Raw genomic sequence first — 23,533 nt, forward strand, 5'->3', positions numbered from 1 at the left:
CTATCTTATAACCAGAATTTTTATATTCATAAAATAAAACCTTATTTTATGAATATAAAAATTTGTTGTAGTAGTTGTGTGTCTTTATAACATGTTTCGACTTCTTGCTAGTACGTTTTGCTAGCTATCTGCCCCTGTCAACATACAAAAAGCTACCTGCATCGGTAGGTACATACCATCTCTTCGGAGGGATATGGTTGTAAGATTATTTCCGTAGTTTTTTTTCCATTACGTGCTCTCGCAATTAGTAAATGTTTTCAAATTAAATACTTGTTACAGATCCTTGCAAGTATATTTCGTTGATGCTTCGGTCCATTTAAACATACAGAAAGCTGCTAGCATGGATGTGTATAAACGTTCTAGAAGTAAATTACAATATTACCTGAAAACACTTGTGAAAGCACCCGACTACCAAAACAAGTTTCATTATTTATGGACGTCTACCTCACTAACTGCCCAAAATATTTTTAAGTAGGTAAGTAAGTGCATTCTATCTCTTTGGAGGGATAGGGCTATAAGATAGGATTATTTCCCCAGTATTTTGTTCCCTCAACATGCACTCGCGATTTGTAAATGTTTTCAAAATATGATAAGGAAATGAGCCTAACAAGGCTTCGGCTTCGGGAAAAAACATACAACAGAGATGGTATGCAAAGATTGTTCGAAGGTTTTGCCTGTTACTTACTAGGAACTAGGAAAGTATATATCCAACAAATATTTCAATCAATAGTTATCTAACATATAGACGGTAATTCGATATAAATAAAAAATATATATCCACATTTAGGATAACCGCCCTCGATATTTTTAATCTTTTAAAGGATGAGAAGGAGAAGAGGGTTTACATTGGATCAATACATAATGGATTAGGTAATATAAATTTAAAATGAAAATTTCGTATAAACTTTAATAGCAGCAATTAAATATCAATTGACGTTTTAGATATCATATTTAAATATGTATGATTACACGAAAACAAGTATTAAATTATCAACGTTCACTACAATATAAACTTATCAAAAAGTACTGAAAAAATTAATTTACTGTTTAAAAATAACAAATTAAAAAAAGGAGAAAGCAAATGTTAGTATAAATGATAATGAATAGTACCTATAAATAAAACTTTCTAAGATACAAAAACAGAATCATTAAACTAATATTTCTCAGGCATTGGTTTATTCCATAATTGTTTGGGGGAAAACATAGGTTTTCTGTAACCAAATTTTATATCAATATATATTACGATACTACAAATAAAATTGTCGCAACAAACATCGATATATTTCATTAATAATCAATATTTGGATATATCTAGATTTTTCCAAGATCTGGTCACTCAATGAACTACTGATGACAGTACTTAAATGAATTGTTTAGAAAGACATTTTATATTAAGAATAATAAAATAAATCTTTTTTATAAATACGTAATTTAAGATTAAGGCATGTCATATTTTGTTTGTGCCAGCATGCTATTGCAAGTACAATATGCAAACTGTTAATTTATTTTGATGAACAAAAAAAAAAAAAAAAAAAGTACTTAATAATATTTTTTGTGAATTAAAGTGTTCAATATACTTGGTCTTAAATATAAATAGAAGCTGTGAAATTACTCATTTGACGCATTTTGAGACAAAAATCGATTAATTAAAATTTATTTAGTGGCATAGTTATCTGTTAAGTATGATTAAGTTTCATCGGTTGGTTTCTATTCTGCAAGGAATGAAAATTTATGTTATGAGTTTGTGTCTTATTTTTCTTTAGATTCGCAGTAAGTGGGCTAGTTGAGTTAAATATATGTAATCGATATTTTAATCAATTAAATGACACTTTTAGAGTTTTTCAGGATTCGGTAGGCAACATATTAAGTAATAACTCACTCAAAATTATCAGTTATATCATATTACCTGTGACCATAATACAAGTAAATGAGGAAAGAATTATTATTTTCTTATAAGATATTTATAGTAACCATATAGGAAAACTTAGGGTATCATGTGTGAAAGTAAACAGCTATAATTGAAAGATCGCTTTATCCAAGACGAAGTAATAAAATATTATCCATGGATTATATACTCCCTACAAATGCTGTAGTTGGAGTAAATACTCACCGTTCTTAAGGCATCTCAACTCTTTCTTTTCCTTATTAGTCTATTGGTGTATTGATTGATTTATTTTGTCTATTAAGATAAATCTGTTGTTTTTTTAAAATTTTTCTAACCAGAAGAGTTAGTAGAGGAGATGTACCCCGGAATTAGGTGGAACTAATTTTAACAAAGATGATGTTTGATTTTTTTTTGTTCTTGATGTAGGTATATTTTTGACATACTAAAATTCTAGCAAAATCTGACTGGAAAATGAGAAAAAAAAATTTCTAGAATAATCGTGATGGTTTTACCAGAATTAAAAAGTATTCAATCTAATTTTAAAAATAAATTTATAATTTGAATATTTCTATCCAAGAGGTTTGGTATTAAAAGTTAAGATTTGCGATAGCCATTTTTTTAACTGATGTAATAATCTTAGTAATTCGATACCATGATTTAAAAAAAAAAAAAGAAGATGGCAAAAAAATGCATTTTGCTCACTTATTATTCATTTCACCTTATTCGTATTATTCACTTATTCACCATTAACGAAGGGGTAACGTAACAATTTTGTAAATTTAATTTGTTTAGCTTTCAACCTTTGCCAGAACCAAATAAACACTTCGAAATTTACAAAATTGTGAAATCATCAATGAATATATACTCGTCACATATTAGTAAATTATCATCAACTAATTTATCAATACTGGACCATAAATTTGGATTAGGTGAAGGTAGATAGCAAAACAAAAAACCACTTTATGTTTATAATATTAGCTTATTGTTATTTTGAACGTTTACTTACTGAATGTTATATTTTACAGTGACAATAATATTAATTTATATTGTTAAATAATTGTAGAATTACAGGAATTTAGTACCGAACCTCTAACGATTTTCGAGTCGTTGATGGTTAGGCGCATAAGTGAATTGAAAGAGTCAAATGTTTTAATAGCTCCCAGGGATCCTTGGACTCATTTTATGTCATGTTTAAACGATAATGAACTGAAATGGTTAGCTGTGTCAGATGTTTTATTTAACAGGTTGTGAAAAACTATTCACTCTTAAAAAGAAGGTAATACTTAAAAAATTATCTTAATCCTCCAAAGGGGTTTAGGAATTTGTTTTTTTGCTTTCACTTACATGTATATATATAAATAGACAGGAAGGGGATCATAAAAAATATATATATACTTATTTTATTTTTTTATGATTCCCTTCCTTTTCATTTCTGACATACAAGGGAGTAGGGTTATCTAAAGGGCTCCGTCCTATTCTAACGACTTATATTTTTGTGGGACTACTAAAGAAATAAAAGTCCACCCCCATGCTGGATTCGAACCGACGCCTCTGCAGTTCTGAGATTGTTAAAACATACCCCTCAATTCACTCGGCTACAATAGGCCCTTCGCTTACATATTTATCGTAAATATGGGAATGGGAAGTATTGCAATTTTGAAAGATGTTTACTTCTATTTTTCGACGCATATTGACATTTTGAGATTTTCTGAGTCCAAATAACCAAGTCTTTCAAAACTGTCTGTGTGTGCCTAGCTAAAAAACTTAAGTACAAAACATAAATTCCATATTTAAGGCGGTTGTATGACTTGATATACTTAATACGTCTCTGAGGAATCATTAGGAGGCTCTTAAGAAACGTTTTTTTTTTTTTTAATTCTCATCAAAATCAGTCGCTGCGTTCAACAAAAACAAAGTATCGATCTTATAAAATCTTCTATCATACAAGATATACACACACAATACGTGTGTGCAAAGATTCCTCAAATTTGACTACTCTATCTTTAGAGGTTCTAAAGCTTCCATCATCAGGCCATCAATAATCCATAATATTGCATTGTCATTTTATGAGTTCGAACTGAATTGCAGTTGTTCGGATAATAGGAAGCTAGCTAAAATTCCATTACAAGATTTGATTGGGTTCAGTGGAACCATGTAAAGAACTTTAAAACGAGTTTCAATAGCAATGCTTTTAAAAAATGTAAGCATTTTAGGATTCTCATGAAGACTTATAAGTTTTTATGCCAAAATACTTCAAAATTCAGCCGTATCGTTCTGCGGAGTTTGATCAGAAATCGGAAGTGAGCTAGTGGTAGAACGTTTAAAGCACGCATGTAATGAAAATTCGACCATCCCACTCTAATTAGAATAGGTTGGTTACCTCTAGAACTTCTCCTTCTCCCCTGGGAGTTAAAATCGAAAAACGGAAGTAAGCTAAGAAGTGATTATAAGATTTCATTGATAGCAGTGAATCTAAATAAAGGCGCTTAATGAAATACTAATACATTCATGGGTTATCAGCTTGATTAATGTGACAAGGGTTTTTAAATCCAGATGACGAGTTTGTCGTAAAGAAATGTGTGATAGTCAGCTATGATATAATTCCTCTCAACCTTAATCTGGATGATCGATCGGAACTTTTGTTGGGATAATCTTATTTTTGTTCTAAAAAATTAAAACTGGATTTCTTTTCCAAGGTCTTTTCTGTTTATCATATTCCTTATCAGTAATTTAACGATTCCTGAACCCAACATTAATATAATCATGAATGGTAGTAGCGTGGGGTGATTTAAACAACATTACAGAAAAATCCAATTTATTATCATTATCACTATTCGGCTCTATAGTCTGCTAATAACCGAGAGTTCACAAGTAGATTTCCATTCCTTTCTTTTCCGAGCGTGGCACCACTAAACGTAAATTCGGTTCAGTTCCTCGTTGATATCCTCAACCAGCGCCGACACCTAATGGTAGAAGAGCCCAGGAGGAAAAAAAGGCAGTTATTTCACCCCAATTTTTGATTACTTTAATGAAAACTATGAATAATTACTAGTCAAAATTGATGAGTCTGCCAAGTATAGGTAGAAGGAATAAAAAATGGCGGCTGTTTCAAAATGTTAAAAATAATTAATTTTTCAATTGGAGCTCTATATCTTTAAAACTACCAACAACAATAGAAAGTCTAAGAGAACATCATTTAAAGTCGAGTAAATTTGCTAAAATGTAAGCCCTAATAGAGCGTTTTACGTTTAATAGTTCTCAAGATATTGCTTTTTAAAAAGCAACATTTCATAAACATGTTGTACAGAACGTACTGAAAGATCAGTAGGTAGGGAATTTATTTTGAAAAATCTATATCACCAAAAAAAAATTGACGTACAAATGTCTGTTAGCAATCTTAATGGGCTATAAAGTAGTTCATTGCGTTTATCGTCTTAGTTGTACTTTTCATGATAATAATAGTATTACTAAAATAAATTGATTTATAGTTGTTCCAAATTTATATTCATATGCGAATATCATAAAAACAAATGCTCCTACGTGTCATAAACTATTTCATAGTAAGTTAAATTTACTTTATTTTGAGTGCTTGGCAGAAATATGTGCGTGTTATGGATCTGGAGATATATTTTTTCAAAAATCCAACATTTTATACGAACAACTAGAAATTAACAGTTTGTGAATTTATTTTGTCCAATATCATGAAAACTACTACTTCTACAAAGATAAACGTTCTAAAATATTTTATAGTAAATTTAACTGGCTTTAATTTGAGTGCTGGCAGACATCTGTACGTCCTATGGTTTCTGAATTAAAGTTTTTCATAAATCAACCAAAGTTATCGTCCGAACAACTATAAATCAATTTATTTCAGAAACTATCATGAAAATTACTACTCCTACGAAGGTAAAGGTCATAAACTTATTAATTTGAGTGCTAATAGACACCTATACGCCACATAGTTCTTGATATATAGATTTCTCAAAATAAATTAGCTAACTAATCTTTCAGTACATTTTTAAGAAATGTTGATTTTTAAAAAGCTTCATCTCGAGAACTATTGGATGTAAATAGCTCTATTAGGACTAATATTTCAGCAAATTTACTCTCCTTTAAATAATGTTCTTTTAAATTTTCTAGTGTTGTTGGTAGTTTTAAGATATAGAGCTCCGAATGAAAAATTAAGGTTTTGAAAGAGCCGTAATTTTTTATTCCCCCTACCTATACTTGTATAGGTATAGACTCATCAGTTTTGACTAGCGATTATACCTAGTTTTCATTAAAGTAATCAAAAATTGTGGCGAAATAACTGCCTTTTTTTCTTCCCGACTCTTGTACTATAACAAGAACCTCTTACCGCTACTAGTTTCTGATGACATTTGTACTCGTCCTCTCAGTTCTCTGCAGTCCGCTTAACGACAAATCATTAACCTTGAAACATGGGCAATGCCTTAAGCAATAGAAATATGTAGAAAAAGAATCATTTCCAAACTCTACTCTTGAGGAAGCTATACTGACCCATATATTTGACCGAAGTTTTTTTGCACCAAGTTTAGTTTGTTATAAAAATAATTTTTAAATGTTTAGTGAATGAAATAAACTACAACGGAAAAGCTTAATTTCTGATAAATATTCTGCCTTTATTTGAATACTTTTAAGGTATAAAACTAAGAATCTTGTTTTCAGTCATGTAATTTTCACATATTTTCCCGGCGAGGACCTGTCTCCTTTCTTGGTAGAGGGCCCATCTTGAGTTGCGAGGGTCCTAAAAGACCTAGTGTGGCCCGTACATTTTATTCAATACATAGCAATACCCTTTTCTGATTTGAAAATATTGGTATTTCCTACGTTGCCAGATTACGCATGTCGGAATACAAGAAAAGTTTTTGATTCTGTTGCGTTCTAATGTAATGTATGCTACTATCAAAATATTTCATTTTATAATTTCATCGGAATAAACCGAAATGCTCGTAATTTCTCAAAAATTGTTTATTGATACTGATAAGATAATGAAGTGAATAGAGGGCCATGATAACAGTCAAAACAATCAGCGACTGAGGCATGTTCCTGATAAAATGATAATGAACTAAAAGTGACTCTTACTGTTTCCTGTAAAATTCAATTGTTAAATATCACAGAAATGTTAGGTTGGAGAACAGACAATGATATTCCAATACTGATTATCCAAAGAGCTATTACACTACATAGCAAATAGAAAGCAATCAGGAATGACAGTTTATTGACTGATGATTTCCAAATACAATGGTCTACAGCATATTATATCTGTTCTCTGGAATATTTGATTGTGGTTACAATAAGTAAAATTACAATCTAATGCAATAAAAATAAATAACCTCCATTTGTTGTACCATTAATAATTATAGGTAACCATATATTTTTTTATTTATAGTTTTTGTTCTTTTACTTTTTTGTTACATACTTTAATCCTCATTAATCATTAATAGTCTTGTATATAATAAATAATCCAAAATAGCGAATTACCAAATTGTAATACCTGAAGTCTATTGAGGTATATTCATATATATTAATACTTATATATAAAGCCAATCTAGGAAATTCAAATTATAATGACGGATTTTTACGGAAAATTAAATTCTAAAACGATTATATTCCGCACTGTTTTCACAAATATCAAAAACCGTTAAAAATTGTTTGCGTTTTATGGCTTCAGATCGAAAAGGTGCTGTGTTTGTGTTGGTTTTTAGCGGTGGGGGGGGGGGGGGAGAAGGTTGTTCTATTAGACTTGGTTAGGCCGTAATCCCATAAGGCCATAGTGGGGGATTCTTACCCACTAAAGCCGCCTTCCTACTACACCAATTTCTTCCTCTCAATGGGGCCGTCGTTAGGCATTATTACTTATATTATATTGCAGCATATTACTTGTTTCCATTAGATTCTACAAAAAAAAAAACCCTCAAGAATCAGGCTTCACTTGCACCAAAAATAGTATTTAATTAAAAACACATTTACCCTCTCCTCCCCCTTCTGGGGACATCACTTCAATCGCACTTGCTGCTGGCGTATTCCTGGATATAACTTTTGCATTTAACAGAGTATAACAAAAAGGATCAATTTTCAAACTCTAATTTTTTTCTTCGACATACTATTATCTCTTAGCCCTTTCCTGTTGATCGTCTGATCAGAAATTATTTGACTGCGATACCACAAATTATTTGACTTTCATCCTTCAGATCATAAAAATATGATATCTTCATTAAGAGAAACACTAAAATTAATGACACAATCATCCTGGTACTTTAGAAATAAAACATCAAACACACATAATATTCAAGGCCATATTCATACTTAATACAACAGGTTTGACGACAAACTCCATAGATATTCCTACGTATGCAGAGCCAGAGGAAATTGCCTGCGTTTCCCATAACAAACCTAAAACGTTGATCTCTAGTAAAATCTTGTATTTCACGTTGGGAGCATTTATTGTCATCTGCTGGTTGATAAGGAGTGAGAGTTTGCTGTTTAGTGTTTACTGAACGAGCAATGGGTAATCCCAAATTATAAATTATACAAAATTAACGAATATAATGTTCGTTATGCACATAAAATTTGTAATCTGTTATGGGGAATTTTCTATTGAGAGATGCAGTAATAATACTTTTTGACTTACTTGCAGTAATTAATACTAATTGACATAAAACATTTCTTGATGTGGAGGTTTCATTGTCCGTAGTAATTGTAGTTTTTAAAACTAATGATTTTGGATCTTGCTGAAACAAATAAATTAGCAAGTTGATGTGAAGGGTACTTTTGCTTTCCATACGATCCTAGTCATAAATTTAGGAGTATGGACTATACCACCAAATTACTTCAAAATTTTAGTGTAGTCCTAATGTGTTCAAAACAATTTTTTATTATTTTTATAACATTTTCCTTTAAAAATTTATTTGCACCAACAGCAGTGATGAAGTATTTATTATAGGGTATTCACGGAACAAACATTTACAAAAACCAGTATAATTACAAATACAAGAAATAAATAAAATAACAGATCATTGGTGTTATAGATGGGCCTGGAAAATACCCATATATTATATGAGAGAAGCCAATATTTTTGTTATTAAGATCATTTGAATGCAATGCAGATAAGAAATTAATTTATAGTAAATATTTACTTAAAGGAAAGGAATGTCTGAACTGAAAGAAAGTGGATTCCATCCCTGTTTATTTTTGTGATGGCCGTACTTGTATAAATAAAGCGGCAAATTCGACAAGGTTGTGACCTTTGTGTCCTATTGTAGATTTATGTCTTAGGGTATTTTTCGGGAAATGACATCATTATAAGTGTTATAAAATGTTTTTCAGAGAAATATGAGGTTTAAGTAATTCTGCATACATTTCATAATAGATGAAGCACCTTTATATTATCCTGGGATATAAAAGATATTCGGCTCCTAAAATAACTTTTACCATAATTTTCTATTTTTATATTTCAATTCGTATTTGGAATTATCTAAAAAAAAAATTAAATATTTAAATATGAAATAGCTAATTATTATAATTATTATTTTTTGGAGTTTTTTCCCTTTCGCAATACATACAGCGTTGTGTTATATATTAAGAAAGCAATATATGCCCTCTACTTTTTTTTTTTTTACACTTTTCAGTTCCATGTTGTACATGTTCAAAAGGTATTTGAAGTTACTTAACCATTTACTGACCAAGATTTTGGTTGAGGACGAAATTAAAAGAAATATATTAAGGTCCGGTGAGATCGGTGGGGCAGTATTAATTATTTAATTGATGGAGATGAACAGCGCTTTGATAGATTATTGAAGAGTGATTTTATTTATAATTTCTTAGCCTAAGTTCATAACTCTTCCTACCATCATCTATTTAAAGAGATAAATTTTTATTTAAATATTAAGAATTATCATTGGCGTATGTGGCCATAATCTCATCAGACCTATAATTAAAATATGGGAGCAACTTCTCTGAATTAACTGAAATGTCAGTGGTTGAAGTATATTATTGTATAATTTGTAATTAAGAATTTTGGGTAAGATCAAGTAAAACCGAAACTATTATTTTGCTGTCAGGTGCAGTAAATACTAATAATATTTAGAAATCAAATTTTGTTTTTAATAGATAGATAGGCATCTTCTGGAGGAGGGTAGGTGGATACACCTCTCGTCTGACCTCTCGTACGCTTTTGGTTTGCCACGCCAATGTTAATCTTTTCAACGATTTCATGTCACTTGCCCTCTCAAATTTAACTAACTGATCAGTTTTCGGTTGTTTACTTTTCGACCTTGTTCAAGTTTTTTTTTCTTCGAGAAAACGGAATAATTTCCTTTTCATTTCGTCTATCTTCAAGAATACCGGCTCCTGTTACACCAGCTACGTCATGATCAGCAATCGATACAGGTTACCTGTCTATTTTTGGGTATCTTGCGATGTTAAGATGAGAAAATCATAATTTAAATTTTTTCGTATACCTGCGATTCGAACCGTATATTGAAATGTCTTTGACAATAGGGGATTAGGAATCTGTGGGAAAAGAATGAACCTAAAACTGTTAGCCAAAATGAGTGATATAAAAAAATAATTTAATATTAATAAGTACAAAATGACTTCAAGAAGTTTTTGTTTTATTTTTAATTAATTAAATTATTATATAATTTTCAAGTATTCTACTCTTTTTTTGTGCATTTTAAAATAAACAAAATTTAATTGTAAGAATATTTAATTGTCCGTGTGAAAAAGGAATTGTTTAGGTTTTTATTAAATTTAATTTATTTTGATTGATAAGAATTAAGCTACAATGAAAATATTGAAACTAATATTTTATTATTTATTGAATACCGTTAAAGATCAAAAATTGTTTAGTTAAATGTAATATTAAAAAAAATATTACAAACTTATCAAAACCTTTAGGACTCACTTATTAAATCTTGTCCTTCACACTCTGGTCAAAATAGGTTGAATCTAATTAGCCTCGCCATCCTGACGTGTTATTAGAACCCTTATATTGTCCTGAACGGGCGTGTTGGGATTAATTTACCCCTACGGTATTTTTAGATTGTAAATTTATCCATATTATTGATCATTCGCCCCTGATTTAACTGACATACCCCATTATTGGAGATATGCCCCCTCCCCAAAATCTAGAAGGGTTTAGTTTATTTAAATTTCTAAAGAATTGTCAAGCAATTACAAATAAAACATTAGTGTAGTGTTTAATCAAAATTACTGGTTATTCGGCAGTGATAGATGTTTTCTATCCTTTTATATGTAAAAACAAATATTTTATTTAATTAAAAAAATAATAGTCCACAAATAGGCAACTAATTTTAATTGTAATTATAATAAACTACATAATTTTTCAGGATTGTACTGCTACCGTTGGGTAGTTTCTTCATATGTTGCTAAACTATTATTCACATTACATTTACTACTATTCACTATTTTATTTTATTGTTTAAATACAGTTATCAATTTCAATGAGTAAATAATTATTATTATTTTTTTTTTTTCAGGAAATGAAAGCCATGCTTTACATGGGGTTGGAGGGAAGTCCTTCTACCGATTCGGGAGAGGCAGAACCAGAAGAAATTACCAGGCACTTCAAGAACTTTGATGAAAAATTTTTCTTATATTGTGATAATGAACTAAAAAAAATAAATACTTTTTACTCAGGTCAGTAACACTTTTTCAAATACATAAAATTATTATAATATGGACTAGCATTTATTATATAAATACAGTAGGATAATTTATTTATTTGTTTTTAAACACTATGTTTACAACTCAAGAAGATAAGGAAATAACATAAGTTATATGAAAAGTATATCCTCATTAGATAACAAACATTTCCATGAAAGATTTTCACAGTTCTAAAATGTTTACTTTAATTTTTTATAGAAATATTCACTTGAAATACCAAAAAAAGTGCCAAGGTTTGAGGTTTTTTAAACATAAAATAAGGTTCTCTATAAAATATGTGTCAGCAAATCTTTGCTATCTGTTCAGCGACCAAAAAATGTGGGAGTGCCAAAAACTGCGACTACGACAAAACTTTTTTCATTTTTTACCTTTATTGCCTAGGCTATAAACTACTATTGCAGATTGTTACTTGTACTCCTGCCAATACCTGTTGTTCCAATTCTCTTGTTGCAGGACTTATATAGTTATTATTTTAAGTTTATTACTATTCAATCAAAAGCAGAATCTTAATTTTAAATTGGTTCAATATTAAGTCTCTTGAAATATAAAATAAATCTATTGATATTTTGTCATAAAAAACATATTTGAGTATCTTCAATTCATAATAAACTTTATAATATTAAATAGTTTATTTTATTATATATAGGATTTAATTTGATTCCTTAGCAGTTTGATATTTCCAGAAAAGTTGGCAGAAGCAACTCGAAAGTTCGCTAATCTCAAGAATGAGCTGTCAACCTCTAAAGAAAGCTCTGGACTAAAAGGCAAGCTGTCAGGGATGAGGCAGAAACCGAAAAGTCTTACAGCAAGGAAAATGCAAGAACTAAAACTGGCTTTCAGTGAATTTTATTTAAGTTTAGTACTTTTACAAAATTATCAAAACCTCAACTTTACTGGCTTTAGAAAGATTCTCAAAAAACATGATAAAGTAAGTAAATAAATTAGAATATATTTTATGAATATGGATTTCAATGTCTTTTTTTTCTCCCTTTGCTCAAATAGTATTTTATGATAACTCAACGAAGCTATCAGAATGACATTGAGAATAAGATAATAAACTTTACCATACTAATGCCATACCCAAAATATTAGCTATTCCGAAAACTTTATTTAGGTTAATATTATTTCATATAATTTTTTAATAATTATAAATGTTACTGTCATCTTTAACAATACTTACATTGATATTAATTGATATCTTGATGCATTAGCCACTAATGTCCCACAGAAAGCAAAAAATAAATAAGTAACCTACTAAAACAAGTAGTAAACAGAAACTAAAAAGATTAGTTGGTAGGATAGTATACCCTAATATAAAACATATACCTTCTTTATTTTCAAAATATCTGGTAGTGATTTATAAATATAAAATACCATTGACTTAAGATATGATTATGATTTCAAGCCTAATTTAGCTCAATTCTAGTTCATAGTAATCTCTCTCTCTCTCTCTCTCTCTCTCTACATATATGAATTTGTAAATTTACTGAATGAAAATGATTTAAAATAATTATATTCACTAATTACATCTTTAATTTAATTTAGCTGTTCAATGTTGATGATGGAAGAACATATCGAGAACAGCAGGTTGAAAGCTCCCATTTTTACACAAATACAGATATTATTAGATTAATATCAGAAGTTGAAAATACAGTTACTCAGGAACTTGAATTTGGGGACAGACAGAAAGCAATGAAAAGATTGAGAGTACCACCGCTAGGAGAAAAGCAAACACCTTGGACTACATTTAAAGTTGGATTATATTCTGGATCCTTTATTGTTCTATTTTGCACTGTTGTTGTTTCAGGTAAAATATATTTTAGATTATATTTATTACAGATAGGATGTATATTCATTAAATTTGATAAATTTTTATAATTTCTACTGTTTTTTTTTTTAAATCAGCATATATAGACAATTAGAACTTTTGAAAAATAATTTAGTATAAATTATTCTAATTCATACTTTAAATTTGATTAAAGAACTTATAATTCAACTATTTGCTATAATTACATTTACTCAATTCATAAAAAGTTGTCATGATTTTGATTGATTTAGAAATGAATGAAAAATTTACATATTTATAAAATATTATAATTTTATTAATATTTTTTTAATTTTATGATTTAGCAAAACAATGTTTGAAACTAATATTTAAGGTATTGCAAAAATATAACTAATATATAAATAAAATATAAATACTTGTCTGCTAGAGAAAACTAATTTGTGAAACTAACTAGTTTGATTGGTGAAATCGATTCATTTTCTTCACAGACTATTAAACACTTACTTAGTTAGCTTAATCAATTGAAAAAAATATTATTAAAATAAACATAGAGAAAAAATCTTTGGATCTTCTGAAGCTATTCTTCAATATCCATTCAAAGATTAAATAATAAGTTAAGGATTGAACAGTGAGAAGACAACATTAAAATACAGCTAATTGGAGAAGTTGATTGGGGGTGCAGTCAGCAAAGAACAACATAAATAAACAAAACAATATTTATTTGGCATAAAATAAATATTGTTTTGTTTATTTATGTTGTTCTTTGCTGACCACACCCCCCGACCAACTTCTCCAATCAGTAATCTATGGTCAATTATCTACACCTCATTAAAGTACAGCTATTTTGTGGGAAGCAAGAGTGGGGGCAAACATTAATTTTATCATATTTTTTAATTTTCGGTATTCAGGGAAAATATATATAAAAAAATATACATATAATTATAAAAATAGGAAAGAACAAACTGATCTGTTTTATTTTATTTGATTTCTTCCCTTCCTTGCTTGTTGGTCCTATATGGGAGTTTCATCAGCTAATACTCAGTTAAAATAAAACTGAAATTAAAATATTTACTGTAAAAATGAAACACAAAGCATTTGGCAACAAAGTTTCAAATTAAATTTCTGGCCATTTTTACTTTCACTTACCTATGTATGAAATATAGTAATATATTATTAGTATATAAAATATACTATATATTTTACACATAGGTAAGTACATGATTAACCATTCAGACTATTTAAAAAGAAATTAGTGTGATAATTATGGCTATATAAGAGCTGCATTTTAAAGGTCTTTCGGTTATTGTTCTTGGTGATGGTACCCTCATTTTCCTCTTTGCAGTTTGTCTTAGGCCTTTGTTGTTTACAGTTGTTACGAGCGGTAAAGAATCAGTGCTAAATGTAAATGTGCCATTCTTTTTCTCAACAAAAATGTGTTGTATATAAACCTTGCTGTAAAAAGTTATCATTATCTGATATGAAACTGTTGTCTTTGAGAGAGCCGAAAATGTGAAGTAAGGGATTCCCTTCACTTGCTATTCAGCTGATAACCTCCTAAATGTTTTAGAACAGCAAAATGCTTACTTCTATGACATAATGAATTTGAGGAAACTTAAAACTGATGTAAGAAAAAGGATTTCAATCAATAAGAAACAAAGACTGAATACATTATGTTTTCTCTGATACCATTATAATATAACATTATTTACATAAATTCATTGGATAAAAAATGTTTTGATTAATCATAGTTTTTATTTATCACTGTGATCTCTCTCTTTTATTAGACCGGATAATCAAGGCTCTAATGTATGTCCCAGTTTTTTATTTTTTAATAATCCATATTTCTGTAAGTGGATCATTAGAGTCCATCTCAATTATTTTCTTTCTTTAATTATAATTAATAATCAAAAATTTATGTATTTAATCCATCGAATATTATTATAAATAATATTGTATTATTTATTTAATTTTAAATTGTGTTTTTTTTTTGTGTTACAGCTATTTTCCATGACATCGAAAATGAGAACCTGAAAACAGCATTTAAACTATATCGTGGACCCCTTCTTATAATAGAATTTCTATTTTTAATTGGTGTCAATGTGTATGGATGGAGATCATCAGGAGTAAACCATGTACTTATATTTGAGCTGGATCCAAGAAATCATCTCTCTGAGCAGGATTTGATGGAAGTTGCTGCAGTTCTTGGGGTTGCTTGGACTCTGAGCCTCCTTTCTTTCCTGTACAGTTCATCCCTAAGTATACCACCTTACATAAATCCTTTATCCCTTGTGATATTAATGCTCCTAACCCTATGTAGCCCCTTGAGAACATTCAGGCATGAAGCTCGCTTCTGGACACTTAGGGTTACTGTGAGTATTGTGTTGATAAATTTTATTCCAGAATGCTTTGTAATGATGTTAGTAGAAAAGAGCAGTACTCAAGTACTTTTCATGCGTAATAACTCAAAGCTGTTTAAAATTCCTAATGTGCTCCCCAAAAGAACAAATCTATTATGTAATTGAGAACAGTGTAAAGTATTAGTAATAGTAAGCATTTCTTGTACTCATAAGGTTAATGTCCACTTGATCATCAGTAACAATTTGGGTGACTGGAGTATAGTTATATGAGTAATTATTCTTTGTTCAAAAACACAGACGGAATCCCTGAGGCCTTGTGCTCTTTATATTTAAATACTAGCTTTTTCATCCTTGTTCAATTAATGAGTAAAAAAACTAATGAGTAAATAACCACATGTATCTGATTACCTGAAATTAATGTGGAAAAACAAAAGGACTAACCACTAATAAAAATTTGCTTGAAAGAAAGAACCTTCAATTTCATTCTAACAATTTTTTTATTTATTTTTTACGAAAATGTGTATTTTAAACTATTTAAAGATAACTTCTTCTCAATATTTTCAGAAAAGTTCTTTATTACTTACTTTTTCCTTTATCAATGTTTTGAGGCTCTTCCCTGGTCTTCAGGATGAACCATCCAGTATCTACAAAGTATTTTGTAACTGCCTAATGTTCTTCTAGTTTTCCTTCCATTTTTTTGATTAATTGATATTTATAGTTACTGCCCCATTTTTATGAGCTGTAACATAATACAATTTTGTTCAACTTCTATATACTTATTTTTTCAAATCCAAGAACAAGAAAGTATAAGAAGTATTACTAAAAAATTTAAACTTTTGTCACCAAAATTTATGTTTATTTTATAGTTATTCTATTTACCAATTTAAGATTAAAAACGTTTGTATTCCCACTTCATAATGAGGACACTTTCAGCTTACCTGATCTAAAACTTTCTTCAAATAGGACATGTTTTTGGCTTCAGTTTCCAGTTGAATAATCAACTTATTTTTTAACAGAATCTGCAGGCATTATAAGTCAGTATTGTTAAAATTAAACTCAGTTTACTTAAGTAATACCTTTTATATTAGCTGGCTACTGGCTATTTAATTAATTCAATTCTGTAACCATTTTCTTCAATAATCTCATCTTTCTTTGGACTTAATACCAACACAGTATTTTCAAAAACTTTTACAAATTTATCATTGCTTAAAGCAAATGACTATTTTTAATTCACACAAAGAGTACTTAGTGGGCACAAACTGAGCAATTTAATTAAATTTAAATAAATAAGTTTTCTGTTTCTGTATTTTTATTTCTTTTTGAATATAATTTTTCTTGAAAATTGTACATTACAGATACTTCAACTTACATTTACAATAATTACTGCTTATGTATTGTAATGTTGTTACCATTTTTACTATCTAATCTTATCTAACCGTTTGGAGAGTTAATTTATATAGCAACTGCTAGTATTTTATTCATTTAAGACCTTTATCTTATCTTCTTATTTAGAGCTTGCATCTTTCACTTACAATACCAAATCATTAATGTCTACAACAACAAATATTTTTCTGCCTAGTGCTTGTCTGGAATTAATTACTCATGAAGTGAAGTATTTCAGTATTTATGAGTTTTTATCCTGCTACTGTTTAAAAAAAAAATTATTTTTCCAGTGGAAGTGTTTTGCTTCTCCATTCTACCATGTTGGATTTGCTGATTTCTGGCTGGCTGACCAATTCAACAGTTTAGTTACTGTCTTCTTGGACATACATTTTCTTGTTTGTTTCTATTTAACAGATGGTGACTGGTTGAACACTGGAGGTAAGTTACGACCTATATATTTGTTTCAAGAATAAAAATAATTCAGTTTGAAAAACACATCAAGTTTAAATTTAATAAATTAATATTCACTAAATATTGCTGAATTATTCATTATTATTTTTTTCAGGTGATACTAATTGTAATAGTACTGCAGCACTTATTACTAAAGGTGTTGTGAACTGTATTCCAGCATGGATACGTTTCGCTCAGTGCATTAGACGTTACAGAGATTCCAAAGAAGCATTTCCTCACCTTGTGAATGCAGGAAAATATTCAACTACATTTTTTGTTGTCATATTCAACACTCTGAAAACCTATTTCAAAGGTAAAATGCCTTTAAGTTCAACTTAACATTATTATTTAGTAGTTGTGAATTAAATCTGTCAAGAAAATTCTGTGCAGTGCTTTAACTTTTAGTTTAGAGCTATTAACTCAAAAAGATTTACTTTTTCTAAGAGTAGTTTTAGAATTATATAACATTTGCTGCATAACATTAACTGTAGCTTTATAAAAAAAAGTTTCCTATTGTTTAATTATTCTCTGATGCTTAGTATTAGAAGAACATTTACTTTTGAGACTGTGGATGTATAGGGTTGCACTTTGGCGTATGGAGTTAAATATTTAAATACTTTTAGCTGAGAAGCTTAAATTATGTGGCAAACCCATAAATCTAATACTTTCTACACTATTTGCAAAAGGTGGATAAATTAGATTACCTGTCCTTTAATAATATCCTACTAGCCAAATCCATTTCAGTTTCAGAGTGATTACTAGTCCCAATCTAACAAATACCAATGTTATTATAAGGCTTAGTTATTACAAATTAATTTTATTAGTACATCCAGAAAATTACAGTACCTATGAATTTAAGAGAAAAACATTGAAAACATTGATTTCAGATGATTATCTTGATGATTATGAAAACCCTTACCTTTATTTATGGTTTGGAGCTAATGTTGTAAGTTCAATCTATGCCTACACATGGGATATCAAGATGGATTGGGGTCTTTTTGATTCAGCATCAGGAGAAAATAAATTTCTCAGAGAAGAAATTGTATATTCCAGTAAGGTAAAAAAAGTTTAATATTTATATATTTTATGTATTTGGCACAGTTGTGTCCTTTCTTAAAAATAGACCACCATACTTTATGTGTTTCTTTACTGCCGTGGACAGGGCTTCGGATGTTCTAAGCCCGACAGGGGTTCCCCGTATATATATATTGAATTTATTCGCCTATTCATGTATTTATCTTTATATTTTATGTATTTGTATTATACATCTATCGGTTCCTGATGGGAACTGACTGAAAGAGTATGCGATATATTTAATTCAAACAATAGATACCATAGATACCCCTACAATAACAATAGATACCCCTCGCCATGGTATGCTAGATATGAATATCTATAATTAATCATTGGAGTTCTTCTCCAATGGTGTACCATGTTTACCAATTTACTATGCTATTATTATGAGGTGGCATGCAGGGATTCTTAATTATAAAGAAAAGTCTTTGTTACATACTTTATATTTATAATCATATATACATTAGCTAGAATCATCTTATGAGAGAGCATGGTAGATCTGTTTCCTTCTCCTTTAATTGTTGTATTATGAATTGAGAAGTACCAGTTGGTATCTTTGATATTTATACTGACTCTAAGTTATCAATTCTATTATCGCCATTCTAATTACAACGGAAAAGATCTTACTTGTCTCGGTGTGTCGGTCTGCTTGGCAGTTGTGATGGTGGAACGTCCATATTCGCTTCGCTCCGCAGCCTGCTGGCAGACCCTCGTTGATTCCCTGCAATGTATGACCTCCTCAACTGCCCCTCCTTTCTCTACCTCCAAACTCCTTCCTGCAAACTCTCCTCTTCCACAGTCCTCCTGCTCTTTTTACTTCTTTTCTCTCCTCTACTTCTAATTCCTTCCCACTTCCGATCTCCGTTCTTCTCATTGGCCCTTCTATGCCTCACTCTCTTTTACTTACCCTTCAGAGGGGGTGGGAAGGTCCAATGACCTTCGATGAAGGTCGGTCTTTTTCCTCACTTTTATCTTCAAATTAAGGCGGTTTTCCTTCTTTGACAGTTGTCATTGCCTTTGCCTGGGATTTTTAAAATGCCTAGATGTGAGATAAGGGCTGTCTAATGTAATGAATATAATGTCTCTGTACCTCCCTGGTCACAGCTGGTATCTATGTATATGTATATATTATTTTTAATGTTTTGGGTCATTCACCAGGCGAGGCGGTTCCTTTGGTATGCCGACAAAAGAACTTACTTTACGTTCAACATTCTAGCTGGTGCCTCTCCTACATATCAGTACATATTTTATGATCTTTTGATGTTAGAATGGGAACCATTGTGCTATAGAGGCAGTTAGTTAATCACAGACTTATTTTATTGATTACCTTATGATTATAGAATCATTTGTTTTATCAAATTCACCTTTATTATACAGTTTAGTTTATGTGATAAATAATTTTCACTTTTAATCTACATTTAATCATCTCTCCTTCCAGGCTATTTCTAAATTTTACTTGTTTACCATTCTTTGTTATTATTTATTGTACCTAATTTTATAATATTCCTTTATTGGTATTAATTTGCTTTAAAAATGTTTAGTAAATAGTTGTATACTCATTTTTAATTCATTATACTTATTATTCAAAATATTTCCCATTTGTTACCTATACGATTAACTTTTTTTATTACTATTATTTTTTGTATTTCTACTTTTTTGTTTTTCTTGCTTTGTAAGAACAATCATTTCTTATGGGCGTTGATGACCTCAAGGTTTTACTCATTAAAGTCCCAGCCAACAACAACTACTATCATTTCTTATTGTATTAACTATCATCCCTAAGCATTAAATAAAATTGGACTTATTTTACTGATAGGTTTTATTAGCAAACAAATGATACAAAATTTTTGAGTAGTTTGATGATTGAGTACAAGTGACTTAATAGCTTTGGTTTGTTTCAGGGATTTTATTACTTTGCCATCATTGAAGACCTGGTTTTGAGATTTTTATGGGTTCCATCATTTATTCTCACACAAAATAAATATGTTGGTGCTGAGCTCATGACTTCTATGACTGCTCCATTAGAAGTTTTCAGGTAATAAAAGTGAATACCAAATCATAGAATAGAAAAATTAAATGTTATGTTTTAATTGTGTAACAAAGGGGAAAAACTAGATCAGTTAAAGTCTAATACTTTTCAGAAGAGCATTTTGAGTTTTGCATAATCTCTGCAAATTGAGATTTACTTATTTATTATAATTTTTACGATGATTGGTCATCAAGTGCTTTGTATTATTTTGTAATAACAGGATCTACACCTTTTTCCTATTGCACCATTCGTCAATGAGGCTGGTGCATATTTCTCCTTCTTCTACCAAGTTAGCTTTGTTTCTGAGCCCCACTATTGCGGCTCAGTTACCAATGTTAGTTGTGGCAGAAATACGCTCCTCTATGCATCAAAGACTAACATCTAGTACTAAGCTCAGAGCTCTGCAGGCCCTTTCTCTTCCTACTATCCTTAAAATTCATAAAAGTTACATCTTATCCTCTCCTACTCTCTAAATAACTTCTCATTATAGCATAACAAGTTGTTAGGGGCCTCAAACTTTCAAAATTGCTGCAGCACATTCGGCTACAACATGAAGGTGAGGAATTTATCAAAAAAAGTTACATTGCATACTTCATTCAGGTCATGGCTCACCTGCAGCAAGCCAATGAAGAAAATAACAATGTGCTTAATTATACATGCTAGAAATAACATAAAGTAATACATAGTAAAAAAGTATTTTCTACAATATAAACTAATCATCTTTGGAGATGAATAAAGAGATAGCTTTTCTTGAAAACACTAGATTTTTATGATAACAAATGAGAATTAATCTACTCATCAAGTTGTTTCCAACTAAGCAAGTGTTTTCCATTTAGATAAGAAAACACATCTTTCAAATTATTTCTTCAAACTATGTAATTATTGTTAAAATATTTTTTCTTATGAAGACCATGATAATATGACTGAATAAGTGGAAATTAATTTTTTTATATTGTATAACTTTTGTGTGATGTCTAAAAGCCCAATTTGATTAATCATCTCTCGACTGTAAAACACTTTTACAATGTGTAAGACATCTAAGCATTTACCCAGTTGATTTTGATGTAAGTTTATTTAACTAGTTTTTCCCCTTAGTTATAGATATAGCCGGAATCTATTAAGATAAAATATTTGCCTTATAAAATAATATGATCAGTACAATATTGATTTAATTGATTTGATAAAACAATGTTTTTAATGATCACTTTTAACAATCAAATTACTCATAAAATATTAATTTAAGTTATACATTTTATAAATATTGTGTGTACCATGAATAAAGTCTGATTTGAATGTCTAAATCTGGTTGGAAAATTTGTCCTTATAGTTTCTCTTTCTTTTAAAGTTAAAAAAAAAAGAATACTGTGATTTCAAATTATTACACCCATTACTTCAACCCTTTTTTATTATTTTTTTTTTTTATGATTGTAATTTGTTTTATTTTTTTTTTTTATTTAGGAGATTTGTCTGGAATTTTTTCCGATTGGAAAATGAACACTTAAACAATTGTGGTAAATTCAGAGCTGTTCGAGATATATCTGTAGCTCCATTAGAATCTTCAGATCATGCTCAAATTCTGAAAATGATGGATGATGAAAATGGAGTTATAAACCGAAATAAGAAAAAGAAAGGCACAAAAAAACCTACCAAAGAAGATAAATTAGCTCTTTTAAGTAAAGATACCTTAGACCAATGCAGTATTGATATTCCTACACCTAGGACAAAGAAGAAGAAAGTTTAAACCTCAAATTGTATCAACACTATGCTAATTGCCAAAGCCAGATCAAACTCATTGAAAATCCTGCATGTTCATTATATTAGGATGTGGTTGTTGAGGCTCATTAAAGTGAAAACAACACACATTGTAAATAGTCATATATCCTAATTATTGTTTCTTTTTTTTTTTTTTTTTTAATAAAGATAAGAACTAAATAAGTTGTACATTAAAACAAAATTAAACAAGGAAATAAAGAGGAATAGGATGTGAATGTAGGTTCAAATAGCATTGTTTGAAGTATGCTGACTGAGTAAACCAATTTTTGAAGCAAGGACTGATTTTTTCAGTTTGTTTATGTCAACGAATACATCAATTTTCGCTTCATGATATTTCATATATTACAAAGATTACTTAATTTTAAAGTACAAATAATTACTAAGATTATGTACATTTCTTGTAAAGTTTATCAAATAACATTCCTCTAATTTTCATAGTGATATTTCAATATTCTGTAGATATGATGTATATTATATTCTTGATACAATCAATGTAAATAAAATAATTGTTATGTTTAATTATTAAATATTTTAATTTATTCTTCAAAAAAATGTTTCATTATAGTTACCTTTTTTATGTTTCAATTATTAATTAATATTCAATTATTACTGTATAGCACAACTTGGCCAATGTATCTGGGACACACCCGGAGCCCTATGTTCCTAATCATTTAGTTGATATAGATTTTTGGGTGGAACTGATTCCCACAAAGATGGAGGCTAGGGATTTTAAATAATATATTGGTGGCCAAAAAAACTGAAAAGCCTTTTCTCTCAGTGCTCAGTATCTTTAAAGCTATCTACCTTGTGATAAAAATTAATATAATCTTTTTTAAAGTGGTATAAATTTGAGCCTTAATTGAGCTTTTTACTTTCAATAGTTCGCAATATACAGTCCTTTAAAAACTAATCGTTTTAATATAACCACAAATCAACCAAATAACCACAAATTAAAATTTTTTGAATTGATTTTGGCAAATATGGAAACTGCTACAAATGATTAAAAACTATTTTATGGTATATTTACCTTGCTTCAATCTGAGTGGTAATATCTGGTAATCTGTACATACAATAGTTCCAGAGGTGCA

General features: G+C 29.5%; 1 protein-coding gene across 2 annotated transcripts in view; it reads left to right on the top strand.

Moving 5' to 3' along the window:
- LOC106680188 (solute carrier family 53 member 1) overlaps window positions 1-22,591 on the top strand; it is a 48,069-nt gene extending 25,478 nt beyond the window's left edge. Inside the window, exons 2-10 of one of the 2 annotated variants that reach the window (XM_067045899.1) lie at window positions 11,407-11,566; window positions 12,277-12,521; window positions 13,139-13,400; window positions 15,378-15,748; window positions 17,410-17,557; window positions 17,685-17,882; window positions 18,457-18,626; window positions 20,545-20,678; window positions 22,131-22,591. In XM_067045899.1, the coding sequence (XP_066902000.1) occupies window positions 11,407-11,566; window positions 12,277-12,521; window positions 13,139-13,400; window positions 15,378-15,748; window positions 17,410-17,557; window positions 17,685-17,882; window positions 18,457-18,626; window positions 20,545-20,678; window positions 22,131-22,413 (1,971 nt within the window). In that variant the 3' untranslated portion in view covers window positions 22,414-22,591. Of the gene's footprint in view, window positions 1-11,406; window positions 11,567-12,262; window positions 12,522-13,138; window positions 13,401-15,377; window positions 15,749-17,409; window positions 17,558-17,684; window positions 17,883-18,456; window positions 18,627-20,544; window positions 20,679-22,130 lie in introns of those variants that run through there. The other variant, XM_024361914.2, reaches the window with a different exon arrangement.
- Window positions 22,592-23,533: the final 942 nt, after the last annotated feature.

Source organism: Halyomorpha halys, unplaced genomic scaffold (assembly GCF_000696795.3).
Source record: "Halyomorpha halys isolate HHAL.00 unplaced genomic scaffold, Hhal_1.1 Scaffold249.1, whole genome shotgun sequence".
Taxonomy (NCBI): domain Eukaryota; kingdom Metazoa; phylum Arthropoda; class Insecta; order Hemiptera; family Pentatomidae; genus Halyomorpha; species Halyomorpha halys.